Source organism: Coregonus clupeaformis, chromosome 1 (genome assembly GCF_020615455.1).
Source record: "Coregonus clupeaformis isolate EN_2021a chromosome 1, ASM2061545v1, whole genome shotgun sequence".
NCBI classification, from domain to species: domain Eukaryota; kingdom Metazoa; phylum Chordata; class Actinopteri; order Salmoniformes; family Salmonidae; genus Coregonus; species Coregonus clupeaformis.
In genome coordinates, this window is record NC_059192.1 from 37,108,228 (window position 1) to 37,123,712 (window position 15,485).

General features: G+C 40.6%; 2 protein-coding genes across 3 annotated transcripts in view; one reads left to right on the plus strand and one right to left on the minus strand.

Moving 5' to 3' along the window:
- The window catches only part of LOC121567975 (angiotensin-converting enzyme-like), a 39,744-nt gene extending 33,566 nt beyond the window's left edge, over window positions 1-6,178 (plus strand). For both annotated transcript variants that reach the window (XM_041878408.2, XM_045221029.1), the window contains one exon: window positions 5,593-6,178. In XM_041878408.2, coding sequence (XP_041734342.1) covers window positions 5,593-5,813 — 221 coding nt within the window. In that variant the 3' untranslated portion in view covers window positions 5,814-6,178. The remainder of the gene's footprint in view (window positions 1-5,592) is intronic.
- Window positions 6,179-11,929: 5,751 nt separating this feature from the next.
- The window catches only part of itga3b (integrin, alpha 3b), a 58,472-nt gene continuing 54,916 nt past the window's right edge, over window positions 11,930-15,485 (minus strand). Inside the window, exons 21-26 of the mRNA XM_041878421.2 lie at window positions 14,874-14,990; window positions 14,555-14,668; window positions 14,351-14,449; window positions 13,932-14,057; window positions 13,358-13,521; window positions 11,930-12,877 (exon numbers count right to left, since the gene is read on the minus strand). Of these exons, the coding sequence (XP_041734355.2) occupies window positions 13,411-13,521; window positions 13,932-14,057; window positions 14,351-14,449; window positions 14,555-14,668; window positions 14,874-14,990 (567 nt within the window). The 3' untranslated portion in view covers window positions 11,930-12,877; window positions 13,358-13,410. The remainder of the gene's footprint in view (window positions 12,878-13,357; window positions 13,522-13,931; window positions 14,058-14,350; window positions 14,450-14,554; window positions 14,669-14,873; window positions 14,991-15,485) is intronic.

Consider the following 15,485-nt stretch of genomic DNA (forward strand, 5'->3'; position numbering starts at 1 on the left):
TCTCGACTTGATGTAGAGACATTGACTGTGTCAGGAAACTTTCAAAGTTCTTGACATTTTCCGGATTGACTGACCTTCATGTCTTAAAGTAATAATGGACTGTTATTTCTCTTTGCTTATTTGAGCTGTTCTTGCCATAATATGAACTTGGTCTTTTACCAAATAGGGCTATCTTCTGTATACCCCCCCTACCTTGTCACAACACAATCAATTGGCTCAAATGCATTAAGAAGGAAAGAAATTCCACAAATTAACTTTTAAGAAGGCACACCTGTTAATTGAAATGCATTCCAGGTGACTACCTCATGAAGCTGGTTGAGAGAATGCCAAGAGTGTGCAAAGCTGTCATCAAGGCAAAGGATGGCTATTTTGAAGAATCTCAAATATAAAATATATTTTGATTTGTTTAATACTTTTTTGGTTACTAAATGATTCCATATGTGTTATTTCATGGTTTTGATGTCTTCACTGTTATTCTACAATGTAGAAAATAGTAAAAACTAAAGAAAAGCCCTTGAATCAGTAGGTGTGTCCAAACTTTTGACTGGTACTGTACATCACAGAAGACTGAAATATAACAAATCCGTTTGACATAGGAACACCAGATTTTCGTTTTTTATTTATGTTTATTAATTATGAAAAATATTAATAACATTCCACCATTGAGGCTGCTAGGTCATTTGACTGTAGGAAAGGGCTACACTCAGCAGAACTGAATGAATCTCCATTGTCTGACATAAGGATTAAATTGTTTGTTTTTCCTCAGTCTACACACAATAACCCATTATGACAAAGCAAAAACAGGTTTTTAGAAATGTTTGCAAATGTATAAAAAAAAAAGGAAATATCATATTTACATAAGTATTCAGACCCTTTACTCAGTACTTTGTTGAAGCACCTTTGGCAGCGATTACAGCCTCAAGTCTTCTTGGGTGTGATGCTACAAGCTTGGCACATCTGTATTTGGGGAGTTTACCCCATTCTTCTCTGCAGATCCTCTCAAGCTCTGTCAGGTTTGATGGGGAGAGTCACTGCACAGCTATTTTCAGGTCTCTCCAGAGATGTTCGATCGGGTTCAAGTCCGGGCTCTGGCTGGGCCACTTAAGGACATTCAAAGACTTGTCCCGAAGCCACTCCTGCGTTGTCTTGTCCGTGTGCTTAGAGTCATTGTCCTGTTGGAAGGTGAACCTTTTCCCCAGTCTGAGGTTCTGATCACTCTGGAGCAGGTTGTCATCAGCGATCTTTCTGTACATTGCTCCGTTCATCTTTCCCTCAATCCTGACTAGTCTCCATTCCCTGCCACTGAAAAACATCCCCACAGCATGATGCTTCCACCACCATGCTTCACCGTAGGGATGGTGCCAGGTTTCCTCCAGACGTGACGCTTGGCATTCAGACCAAAGAGTTCAATCTTGGTTTCATCAGACCAGATAATCTTGTTTATCATAGTCTGAGAGTCTTTAGGTGCCTTTTGGCAAACTCCAAGTGGGCTGTCATGTGCCTTTTACTGAGGAGTGGCTTCCGTCTGGCCACTCTACCATAAAGGCCTGATTGGTGAAGTATTGCAGAGATGGTTGTCCTTCTGGAAGGTTTTCCCATCTCCAGAGAGGAACTCTGGAGCTCTGTCAGAGTGACCATCAGGTTCTTGGTCACCTCCCTGACCAAGTCCTTTCTCCTCCGATTGCTCAGTTTGGCTGGGCGGCCAGCTCTAGGAAGTGTCTTGGTAGTTCCAAACTTCTTCCATTTAAGAATGATGGAGGCCACTGTGTTCTAGGGGACCTTCAATGCTGCAGAAATGTTTTGGTACCCTTCCCCAGATCTGTGCCATGACACAATCCTGTCACAAGGAGCTATATGGACAATTCCTTCAACCTCATGGCTTGGTTTTTGCTCTGACATGCACTGTCAACTGTGGGACCTTATATAGACAGATGTATGCCTTTCCAAATCATGTCCAATCAATTAAATTTACCACAGGTGGACTCCAAGTTGTAGAAACATCTCAAGGATGATCAATGGAAACAGGATGCACCTGAGCTCAATTTCGAGTCTCATGGCAAAGGGTCTGAATACTTATGTAAAGGTATTTCAGTTCTTTATTTGTAATATATTTGAAACATTTCTAAAAACCTATTTTTGCTTTGTCATTATTGGGTATTGTGTGTAGATTGATGAGGAAAAGTAATTTAATCAATTTTATAATAAGGCTGTAACGTAACAAAGTGTGGGAAAAGGTAAGGGGTCTGAATACTTTCCGAATTGCTCCATATTACCACAGTATTCATGATAAATGTTGTTTTATTGTTGGTAACTAGTTGCTTGACAAACTCCTAACATTTCCGAAGGATCAAAAAAGCTTTTCGAAATTGACCCCTGATTACGCTTTTTAGGGTTAATTAATTTAACTGAATTACTAAATTAAGAGTCATAGTTTAGAAGTTAGGCATTGTAGCTCAGTTGGTAGAGCATGGCGCTTGTAACGCCAGGGTTATGGGTTCGATTCCCACGGGGGACCAGTATGAAAATATATGCATTCACTAACTGTAAGTCGCTCTTGATAAGAGTGTCTGCTAAATGACTAAAATTTGATGACTTGGAGAGATGTATGTTAGGTGACAAACTATTAAGGCCTTGTAGCGTCATATTTTTAATGACACTTTATCAGAGTAGCAGTTCAGCTGACTCAGGACAGTTTTGGAACCAAAGCCAGAGGAACCTAAAGCTCAATATTGACATTATGATAAGATGGAAGTACACATTTCCTCAACAACAAAAAAAATCCAATGCACTAGAAGCACTCTTTCCAATGTACCCAGAGGGCAGTGTTTCAGTACTGCAGTTTAGCTGAAGTCGAGCCCAAAAAGACAATTCCCATAGACAAGTCCAATTTGAACATTCCTAAAAATACACTTTCGTTATCACCTTTGTGCTGAGGCCGTTTTTTAATTTTTTAAAATACTTTTTTACTCACAGCCGAAGATATTAACATTTTATTATAATAATAATAATAATAATAATATATTCAACTAATGTCTGCCATGTACAGTTGAAGTCGGAAGTTTACATACACTTCGGTTGGAGTCATTAAAACTCGTTTTTCAACCACTCCACAAATTTCTTGTTAACAAACTATAGTTTTGGCTATCTATCTACTTTGTGCATGACACAAGTAATTTTTCCAACAATTGTTTACAGACAGATTATTTCACTTATAATTCACTGTATCACAATTCCAGTGGGGCAGAAGTTTACATACACTAAGTTGACTGTGCCTTTAAACAGCTTGGAAAATTCCAGAAAATGATCTCATGGCTTTAGAAGCTTCTGATAGGCTACTTGACATCATTTGAGTCAATTGGAGGTGTACCTGTGGATATATTTCAAGGCCTACTTTCAAACTCAGTGCCTCTTTGCTTGACATCATGGGAAAATCAAAAGAAATCAGCAAGTATGTAAACTTCTTACCCACTGGGAATGTGATGAAAGAAATAAAAGCTCTCTACTATTATTCTGACATTTCACATTCTTAAAATAAAGTGATCCTAACTGACCTAAGACAGGGAATTTTTACTAGGATTAAATGTCAGGAATTGTGAAAAACTGAGTTTAAATGTATTTGGCTAAGGTGTATGTAAACATCTGACTTCAACTGTATTTGGAAGATGTGATGACATCATTGCTGCTCGCACTGGGCTCTAGTGTACAGTGAGTGCTAGTGTGCAAGCGTTATGGGCTCTGTAATGCAGATGGCAGCCTCCACGAAACGGCATATGCGAATTTGAAAATTCAATGTCCGACCGGCCTCACAACCGCAGACCACGTGTATGGCGTCATGTGGGCGAGCGGTTTGCTGATGTCAACGTTGTGAATAGAGTGCCCCATGGTGGAGGTGGGGTTATGTTATGGGCAGGCATAAGCTACGGACAATGAACACAATTGCATTTTATTGATGGTAATTTGAATGCACAGAGATACTGTGACGAGATCCTGAGGCCCATTGTCGTGCCATTGTCGCAAGGATCTGTACACAATTCCTGGAAGCTGAAAATGTCCCAGTTCTTCCATAGCCTGCATACTCACCAGACATGTCACCCATTGAGCATGTTTGGGATGCTCAGGATCGACGTGTATGACAGCGTGTTGCAGTTCCCGCCAATATCCAGCAACTTTGCACAGCCATTGAAGAGGAGTGGGACAACATTCCACAGGCGACAATCAACAGCCTGATCAACTATATGTGAAGGAGATGTGTCGCGCTGCATGAGGCAAATGGTGGTTACACAAGATACTGTCTAGTTTTCTGATCAACGCCCCTACCTTTTTAAAAAGGTATCTGTGACCAACAGATGCATATCTGTATTGCCAGACGTGAAATCCATAGATTAGGACCTAAATAATTTATTTGAATTGACTGATTTCCTTATGAACTGTAACTCAGTAAAATCTTTGAAATTATTGCATGTTGCGTTTTATATTTTTGTTCAGTGTAGTTTACCCAGGTTCAATCAGTAAGGCTGGTCTGAATGCTCTTTAACTTTATCCAGTAAGTACAACATAATTCACATTGTTTCCTATTCTAGGGGCATAGTGGGAATGTATACAAACGTATCATCAGCATATGTCTTGTTTCATCTTCTCTTTTACTATTTTGCCATGTGTGGAATGTCATTCACCCATATACCTTTTAGCCTTTGAGCACGGCACAATAATGCACATTCCTTACGCTTGTTGTTTACCTATGGGTACATCACTTTTCTCTCTCTCCACCAATGGGCGTAAATCTTGGGATGTATTTGTATGTCAAACTTACCCATGTTCTTTCACTTGCGTGTTACAACAAAAGTTAACGAAAACCCTCCACCTCCCCACCACCACCACCAGCTATAATATTAAAGGTAGACTCAGCAAAATTACGTTGCCACGAGCAGCACCACAAATATTGAGATGAGCGAGATACACGACTTCACACAGTGTCTATGCATGTGCACATGTTCGTTTCACGCTGTTTACAGCGTGGAAGCCAGGGCAACAAAACAGTAGAGAAGTTGAGCCTCGCCCTACAACGCTCTTAGTTGTTGCGGAAATTTACCCACAATGCTGTTTTCTTTCTGCATCTACGTCATATCGCTGAGTCTACCTTTTTAAAGGAAAGATTCACCCATTTTCAATGTTATATTGTATTTGTATAGTTCTAGCGATTCCCGTGGTAATTTTCATATAATGCAAAACTCGTCATACCGGCTGTATTTCTGCCTGCTTGAATGGGGAATAGCTCAGATACACATGAAAACATGAAATGACCCTGGAAATCGATAGAACATCACTCAGAGATGTACAAATATGATAAAACATTCAAAATGGGTGAATCTTTTCTTTTAATGCCCGTCATTGGAACTCCTCCCAGACGGCTACCTGTCATCTGGATCCAAGGATCATTCCTCGGAGACGAGGCCATTCCCCAACCTATTTAATAAAATGTAATATTGCATTCCGTCTCTGTTGTTCATTAATTTAAGCCTAGTACTAGATTGAAACAGGATAAGAGTAAGTCTTCTGATTCGCCTCACTCACCTCTGTGTGTGTGTTCCCCAGGTGATGGCTCAGACACATCCCCCCCAGCCCCAATCCCAGTCCCAGATAATGGTAAAGTGGATTTTCTGGGCATGAGTCTGGATGGTGCAGCAGCTGCAGCAGGCCAGTGGGTCCTACTGGTCCTGGGCCTTGTGCTCCTAGTGGCCACCATCCTCCTGGGCTACAAGTACAAGAAATCAAAACGGAATAATCTGTCCTCATCTGAGCTGGAGCTGAAGTGAGGCTGCACTTACTAGCCTAATGGGAAGATCACCTTCACCCGGTAACAGCAGTGTCATCATCAGCGTTTGTTTGTACCTTGCATCCTGATTGGTTTTGTTTATTATTTTGTCTGCTTCTCTCCTATGTTGGATGTCTTGTATATTTATTGTATACATTTGGAGTCAAAATAATTTTGACTATGCAAAGAACAAAGAATCTTAACAGTTTTGTAATTTATTTGTAATATTCGAAACGCCGAGCCTGGGGAACAAATGTTTCAACTGATTGTTTGTAAAGTAATTATTGTGTATGCATTGTTTTTGGAAATATTTGATTTTATCAGTGAATACTCTGCCTTTCGAGAATAAAGAGAGAGAAATGTAAATTTGCTCTGTATTCATTGGTCAATGAGGTTCTGTGTGGCAAGATAAGCTGGATAAAACAATTACATATTAATGTGGTCAATCGTGCCGGTAATAACAAGTGATATATTCAATCAAATAACGGGTAGTAATAAGGGGTATAAGCTGTTTAATTACAGTACATTGAAACAGCATGGTATAAAATAACACCACTAAACATCCCCCCTCCCTCCCCAGCCACTGTGCGAGTCAATGGAACCTCTGTAGCAACGACTACAGATGACCAGTTAAAGAATCTCTTCGTAGAATATCTCTGGTGCCTCAGGTGATGGCTACTGTAGTAGGCACACAACTGTCTGGCTGCATACCAAATGGCTATCCCCTATTTATTGCATTACTTTTGACCAAGGCCCATAAGGTCTGGTCAAATGTCATTAGTGGAAAAAGTACCCAATGGTCATACTTGTGTAAAAGTCTAAAAGTATTTGGTTTAAATATACTTACAGTGCATTCGGAAAGTATTCAGACCCCTTGACTTTATCCACATTTAGTTACGTTACAGCCTTATTCTAAAATGTAATAAATTGTTGTTTTTTCTCATCAATCTAACTTCTTCCATCCTGTCTCGGAGCTCTACGGACAATTCCTTGGAACTCATGGCTTGGTTTTTGCTCTGACATGTACTGTCAACAGTGGGACCTTATATAGACAGGTGTGTGCCTTTCCAAATCATGTCCAATCAATTGAATTTACAACAGGTGGACAAGGATGACCAATGGAAACAGGATGCACCTGAGCTCAATTTCGAGTCTCATAGCAAAGGGTCTGAATAATTATGTAAAATAAGGTATTTCAGTTTTTTATTTTTAATACATTTGCAAACATTTCTCAAATCTGTTTTCGCTTTGTCATTATGGGGTATTGTGTGTAGATTGCTGAGGGAAAACATTTATTTAATACATTTTAGAAAAGGCTGTAACGTAACAAAATGTGGAAAAAGTCAAGGGGTCTGAATACTTTCCGAAGGCACTGTAAGTATCAAAAGTAAATGTAATTGCTAAAATATACTTAATTATCAAAAGTAAAAGTATAAAATATTAAGCAAACCAGACAGCACAGTTTTCATGTTTATTTTATTTACGGATAGCCAGGGGCACACTCCAACACTCAGACATCATTTACAAATGAAGCATTTGTGTTTAGTGAGTCCACCAGATCAGAGGCAGTAGGGATAACCAGGGATGTTCTCTTAATAACTGTGTGAATTGGACCATTTTCCTGTGCTGCTAAGCGTTCAAAATGTAACGAGTACTTTTGGGTGTCAGGGAAAGTGTATGGAGTAAAAAGTACATTATTTTCTTTAAGGAATGTAGTGAAGTAAAAGTTGTAAAAAAAAATATAAACAGTAAAGTATAGATACCCAAAAAACGACTTAAGTAGTACTTTAAAGTATTTTTAATTAATTACTTTACACCACTGTCAAAAGTAGTGCACTATGTAGGGAATAGGGTGCCTTTTGGTATGCAACCAGACAGTTGTGTAACCACTCCAGTAGCTGTCTACACTCTGTTGACTGAGAAATGCTCTGTGGGCATTAGTGATGCAGGTTGACAACAACAAGAAAGCTCTGCTGCCTACCAAACATTCCAAATAACTTCACAATATGAAGCACAGTAATGAACGACGGAAGAAACCACACAAGTAAAATGTTACTATGTAAATGATTCAGGAGAAACGCAGTCATTCAAACAGTCAGTCATTCACACACTAGGGTAACTTACTAAGAGAATCCATAAAATCCTGTTGCTCACGCTCACAATCTACAGTACACTGTGTGGTACAGCGTTTACCGTGAATGCAGTCTCCGCTAACGCGGGAACATTGCCTTTAAATGTAAATCACACTGTAACGCTGAACTTCCACGATACGGATTGAATAGAGCCCTAAGTGTAGTGTCTGTAGCCCGCTGACATTGCTGTCACGTACAGTAATCTCATGGCAGGCCAAAGACCTGTACATTAAGTTCAGTGTTACGACTCCCTCTATATGATTACAACTTGAACAACCTACTCTCTACTCTACTGTCGTAACCACACAGTTCAGTCAAATAAATAATCATTTAGAGAAGTGTTCATCTCCTGTCGGCCATTCACAATTCAAGTTCACTACAAACATCCCATCCCACCACTGAATATTGGCTAGTTCCAAAGATGGAGCATAAAAACAAGCAACTACTAGGCTATTCTATGTCATGCTGGAGTGCTTAGGGGCCATTGTGAGAAGTAGATATGCAGAGGATGGATAAGGCTAGTAGAGTCACGTACAGTATGTACAGTCGTGGTCAAATATTTTGAGAATGACACATGTATTGGTCTTCACAAAGTTCGCTGCTTCAGTGTTATGATATATTTTTGTCAGATGTTACTATGGTATACTGAAGTATAATTACAAGCATTCCATAAGTGTCAAAGGTTTTTATTGACAATTACATTAAGTTTATGCAAAGAGTCAATATTTGCAGTGTTGACCCTTCTTTTTCAAGACCTCTGTAATCCGCCCTGGCATGCTGTCAATTAACTTCTGGGCCACATCCTGACTGATGGCAGCCCAGTTTGTCAGAATTTGTGGGAATTTGTTTGTCTTGAGGATCGACCACCAGTTCTCAATGGGATTAAGGTCTGGGGAGTTTCCTGGCCATGGACCCAAAGTTTCGATGTTTTGTTCCCCGAGCCACTTAGTTATCACTTTTGCCTTATGGCAAGGTGCTCCATCATGCTGGAAAAGGCATTGGTCGTCAGAAAACTGTTCTTGGATGGTTGGGAGAAGTTGCTCTCGAGGATGTGTTGGTACCATTCTTTATTCATGGCTGTGTTCTTAGGCAAAATTGTGAGTGAGCCCAATCCCTTGGCTGAGAAGCAACCCTACACATGAATGGTCTCAGGATGCTTTACTGTTGGCATGACACTGGACTGATGGTAGCGCTCACCTTGTCTTCTCCGGACAAGGTGTTTTCCGGATGCCCCAAACAATCGGAAAGGGGATTCATCAGAGAAAATGACTTTACCCCTGTCCTCAGCAGTCCAATCCCTGTACCTTTTGCAGAATATCAGTCTGTCCCTGATGTTTTTCCTGGAGAGAAGTGGCTTCTTTGCTGCCCTTCTTGACACCAGGCCATCCTCCAAAAGTATTTGCCTCACTGTATGTGCAGATGCACTCACACCTGCCTGCTGCCATTCCTGAGCAAGCTCTGCACTGGTGGTGCCCGATCCCGCAGCTGAATCAACTTTAGGAGACGGTCCTGGCGCTTGCTGGACTTTCTTGGGTGCCCTGACGCCTTCTTCACAACAATTGAACCTCTCTCCTTGATGTTCTTGATGATCCGATAAATGGTCGATTTAGGTGCAATCTTACTAGCAGCAATATCCTTGCCTGTGAAGCCCTTTTTTTGCAAAGCAATGATGACGGCATGTGTTTCCTTGCAGGTTACCATGGTTAACAGAGGAAGAACAATGATTTCAAGCACCACCCTCCTTTTAAAGCTTCCAGTCTGTTATTTTAACTCAATCAGCATGACAGAGTGATCTCCAGCCTTGTCCTCGTCAACACTCTCACCTGTGTTAATGAGAGAATCACTGACATGATGGCAGCTGGTCCTTTTGTGACAGGGCTGAAATGCAGTGGAAATGTTTTTTGGGGATTAAGTTCATTTTCATGGCAAAGAGGGACTTTGCAATTTATCTGATCACGCTTCATGACATTCTGGAGTATATGCAAATTGCCATCATCAAAACTGAGGCAGCAGACTTTGTGAAAATTAGTATTTGTGTCATTCTCAAAACGTTTGACCACGACTGTACTGCCATTTCATACCGCAGGTGAACATTTGTCATGAGTCTTGTCCTTGAGGCAGAACAAAGCAATTTCTCCTTAGATGCCAGCTACAAAGTCAAATTATTATATTATATTGTAAAATAATATATCAAAATATTATATTGTAGAATTTCAGGAAAACAAAAATTAGCTTTTTGGTCTTAATTTAAGGTTAGGGTTAGGCATTAGGGTTAATAGTGTGGTTAAGGTTAAGGTTAGGTTTAAAATCAGATTGTATGACTTTGTGGCTGTGTAGTTAGTGACCACTCTGCAGAGCAGCCTCCACAACAAGATTCATGACGAAAAACGCTAACCTGCTTTCATACAACTTATTTTTCTAAGTTCCCTTATGTAATGTGCTTTCTGTCTATCCAAGATCTACTGGAAATAACAGGGACTTTAAACTCTAACTTTAAACCCTGCAAATATACTATTTGTCTAAAGCTGTGCAGATACAATTTTCCTGTGTGCAGTGCACCAATATTAAACTGCTTGACCCTGCACTGGGGGGTACTGCAATACACATACACACAGTGCCTTCAGAAAGTATTCACACCCGTTGACTTTTTCCACATTTTGTTGTGTTACAACCTGAATTTAAAATTGAATAAATTGAGATTGTGTGTCACTGTCCTACACACAATACCACATAATGTGGTGGCGGCAGGTAGCTTAGTGGTTAAGAGCGTTGTGCCAGTAACCGAAAGGTTGCTGGTTCTAATCCCCGAGCCAACCAGGTGAAAAATCTGTCGATGTCGATAGTGTTTAACTTGAACATTTCTGAATGACTGCCTTATATCTGTACCCCACACATACAATTATCTGTAAGGTCCCTCAGTCAAGCAGTGCATTTCAAACACAGATTATACCACAAAGACCAGGGAGGTTTCCCAATGCCTCGCAAAGAAGGGCACCTATTGGTAGATGGGTAAAAAAAAAAAAAGCAGACATTGAATATCCCTTTGAGCATGGTGAAGTTATGAATTACACATTGGATAGTGTACCAATACACCCAGTCACTACAAAGATACAGGCGTCCTTCCTAACTCAGTTGCCGGAGAGGAAGAAAACCGCTCAGGGATTTCAGCATGAGGCCAATTGTGACTTTAAAACAGTTCCAGAGTTAAATGGCTGTGATAGGAGAAAACTGAGGATGGGTCAACAACATTGTGGTTACTCCACAATTCTAACCTAAATGACAAAGTGAAAAGAAGGAAGCATGTACAGAATAAAAAATATTCCAAAACATGCATTGTGTTTGCAACAAGGCACTAAAGTAAAACAGCAGAAAAATTGGCAAAGAAATTTACTTTATTTCCTGAATACGAAGCGTTATGTTGCGGGCAAATCCAACACATCATTGAGTACCACATATTTTTCAAGCATGGTGGTTGCTGCATCATGTTATGGGTATGCTTGTCGGCAAGGACTAGGGAGTTTTTTAGGATAAAAAGAAACGGAATAGAGCTAAGCACATGCAAAATCCTAGAGGACCTAAAACACAATACACTGGAGTTGCTTACCAAGACAACATTGAATGTTCCTGAGTGGCCTAGTTACAGTTTTGACTTAAATCGGCTTGAAAATCTATGGTAAGACTTGTCTAGCAGTGATCAACAACCAACTTGACAGAGCTTGAAGAATTTTAAAAATAATCATGCGCAAGTAAAATCCAGGTGTGCAAAGCTCTTAGAGACTTACCCAGAAAGACTCACAGCTGTAATCGCTGCCAAAAGTGATTCTAACATGTATTGACCCAGGGGTGTGAATACTTACGTAAATGAGATATTTCTGTATTTAATTTCCAATAAATTAGCAAACATTTCTAAAAACATGTTTTCCCATTGTCATTATGGGGTTTTGTGTGTAGATGGGTGAGAATGTTTATTTATTTAATCCATTTTGATTTCATACATGTAACACAACAAAATGTGGAATAAGTCAAGGGGTATGAATACTTCCTGAAGGCACTGTATAAGTGTCAACACTGAATCCATCTCTTTTAAGGCACTGTTGTTGTTCTGTCATAACAAAGTCATCCTGATGATCAATAAAGCTCTGCACAGTTCAAAATAATCTCCCAAACTACTGTTGTAGTGACATCATCGCTAAACCACTGACAATCAGTGACATTCTAAAACAAAGAGATACGAAAGGAACATGGACAAGTACATTTACATTCAATAATAATTTTTACAGACTCTCTACAGACTCATTCACCTGATTAAAAAAGGAAACAGTGACGACAAAAAACAACTTTGCTCAGGAACTTGCAAATAGATCATTTGGAAGAAAGATATACATGCAAAGGTATTTCTTTTTCAGTACTTAAATATGCAGTGGTACGAAAATAAATCAATTTACAACCAAACTGGGATTTTTAAACACACTTTCAATGTACAACACTGCTTTCATCAAAATACTTTAAACATAGCAATTTCTGAAACAGAATATTTGGCATATTGCACAAAAAAAGAAAAAAAAATATTTTGATGAAATCTACAGAGACTTATACATAGGGGAGAAACGTTCCAGAATCAATGTGGTCAGTATTCACAGTTGGTCTGTGTGCTGTGCCCTCCAAGTTGTGTGACATCCCAGAAACCCTTGTGTCCTTCCATCACAATGCTTCTGAACTTTGGCAGGGGTCAAGAGTTCAGAGTTCAGGGTCATAGGTCAGGGTTTCAGTAGTAGTAACGTTGCATCTCTGTCCAGTTGGTGATCCAGTACTTCTTGCCTGGATCCTCCGGCTGGAAGCCCATGTTAAACTGGTAGCGCTCCTCCTTACGGATTTTCACTCCATGGTACTTTGGCATAATCCGGTAGTAGATGGCTCGCTTGAAGAAGCCAAGCTGTTGGGAAGACAGACAGGCAGACAACACAGCATTAGGGAAAGCCATATAGTGTTGAACTGTTGATCATTTATGTAAGAATTGGAAAATCTGGAGGCTAAACTCAGGAATTAGACAAAGTTAGACAATTTATGTTAGTACAAGAAATACATTTTCCCATAGAGGAAAAAAGCGATTGAAGAGGAGAGAGAGTAAAGTCATTCATCAGGAGAGTGAGAGATGCTGTAGAATAGATACTTAGTAAATACGGTAGAAAAGACAAGGAGAAAATGTTAGGTACAGTACACTCTATCAGCCTGAAAAAGAAGGGAGACACAAAAGCTAGTTAGAATTGACAATGAGGAAATGTTAGTATGGAAGAAATCCAAATTCCCCTTATACACATTACTAGCCTACAACCAACTACATTCCACAATCTACAAGGCGTTATGTCTAGTGTGCTAGACGCTGCCCGTGGCGGAGGCCGGAGGACTGCATTACCCAGGAGCCCTAGTGGAGTGTAGCATCGCCCCTCAGTGGGGGCCTCTCCTGTCTCAGTAGTCCTCAGTCAGCCTCTCCGTCTCTGAGGGCTGGCTCTTCATCTCAGCCTTCTGGCCTTTGGCCTCGTACATCTCCCTCCTGCTGGCCCTCCTGAAGAAGCCACACTGGGGGACCACGCGGTACAGTTAGACTGGAGCTACATGGAGAAGCTAACGGCTAGCTAGCGGTAGCGAGCTAGCGCTATTGAGTTTAATGGGGCAGCACTTATACTGTAGGCTATTCGCTAGCAGTAGCATGCTAAAATTAGCCAGCTAGCGCAGTTGAGTTCAATGGAGTATTACTGATAGGTACAGTATAACATACTTCATACAAATACAGTCAATATGAAAAGGCAGTCACACATGTAGGCTACATAGAATAATTTATTTTACTGGTGCATTGGAGTAAACAGGATACTATTGCAAGCAAGCTGTGTACAACAGGCATGTCATAACAGGTTTACATTCAAACATGATAGCCACAAATAGTATAGTTATAGTATAGTTATTGATCAGAAAGTCCTTAGGGTTCTCACCTTCCATAGTATGATGCTGATGATTCCTAACAGCAGGATCCCTGCTCCCACGGCAACGATGATGATCCACAGGGGAACCTCGTAAGGTGTCTCCACCCCAAGAACTGGGTCAATGTCCACTCTGAACTGGAGGATAGAAATGAGAGCGACAGAGAGAGAGAGAGAGAGAGAGAGAGAGAGAGAGACAGGGGAATATTATGAGCAATATCCATATCATCCATACCATAGTAAAAAGACCATTCGTCTATCAATCAATCAATCACATTTTATTTATAAAGCCCTTTATACATCAGCAGATGTCACAAAGTGCTATACAGAAACCCAACCTAAAACCCCAAACAGCAAGCAATGCAGATGTAGAAGCACTTTGTGGCATCATCATCCTTAACCATTATCATCATCATCATTACGACACTAACCTCTCTGGTCTCACTTTCCATCTTGATGGTGGGGTTGTCCGTCACAAGTTTCAGTGTGGCCTGACCTCTAACCTCAATCCTCAAAGCATTTTTGTAGTCCTGCCAAACACACACAACCCCAAAAGGTATAGTCATGACCCTATTCGGATTTGGCAATTTGACCCTTTTGGTCCAAGAGTCTTGCTGTTATGTCTGACCTCTCACCTCTAGCATAGTACTGTTCCACACCCGTGACCTCACAATGATCTTGGCAGAGGTAGACATCTTGATCAAGGGACAGGTGAATGTCACACAGCGGGCCGTCGACTTTGAACAATCCTTCACAACAAAAACAAGCCCAGAATTAGGACCGGACACTAGACACTATATTTGCCATTATTTTTTGTGACTGACTGAAGTGAAGGCTCATCAATAGTGCTTCTAGAGCCCTTAAATTAACATTAGTGTCTGGATGAGCTTCCATGATCACAGCATCCGAAATGGTAGATCATGGACTTATGGTTAAATAGTCTAATGTCCTCACCAGATAGTAGGTCTCTTTACGAGGAGTCAGCACGGTAATGACCGCCTGCGGCTCGATGATATGAGGCTGTTCGCCCTCCACCCCTCGCTTGGAACGTTTGCTCCTGTTCTTGGACAACTGGGGAGAGAGACGGACAGGAGAGGAGGAGAAAAGGTAGAAGAGGAAGAGACAAAGAAGGAGAGACGACAGACAAAGAAGCACATTACATCATGTTACAACGCTAATTACTGGAATAGAAATAACTCCTACTAACTTCTCAAAATATATTTGTGCAGACATAGGGCTCTATTCAATCTGTATAGCTGAAGCGTTACAGATTCCAAGACAGAAATGTAAAAGTAATTTCCGATTGAGCCGACATATGCAACATTTCCCATGAATGCGGTCTCTGCTAAAGCGGGAACGTTGCCTTTAAATTTCAATCATGGTGTAAAGCTGAACTTCCGCGATGCGGATGGGCTCGATTCAATCAGATCTGCTTTACCCGACATCCGCATAGCGATTGTTTTGGCGGTGTCGGAGGTGGAACTGCGTTAGAACTGTCAAATCCAAAAGTGTCTCCTGGCATTATACCGAAAGCGGACATTGCCAGTCGAATGAAGAGAAACCCAA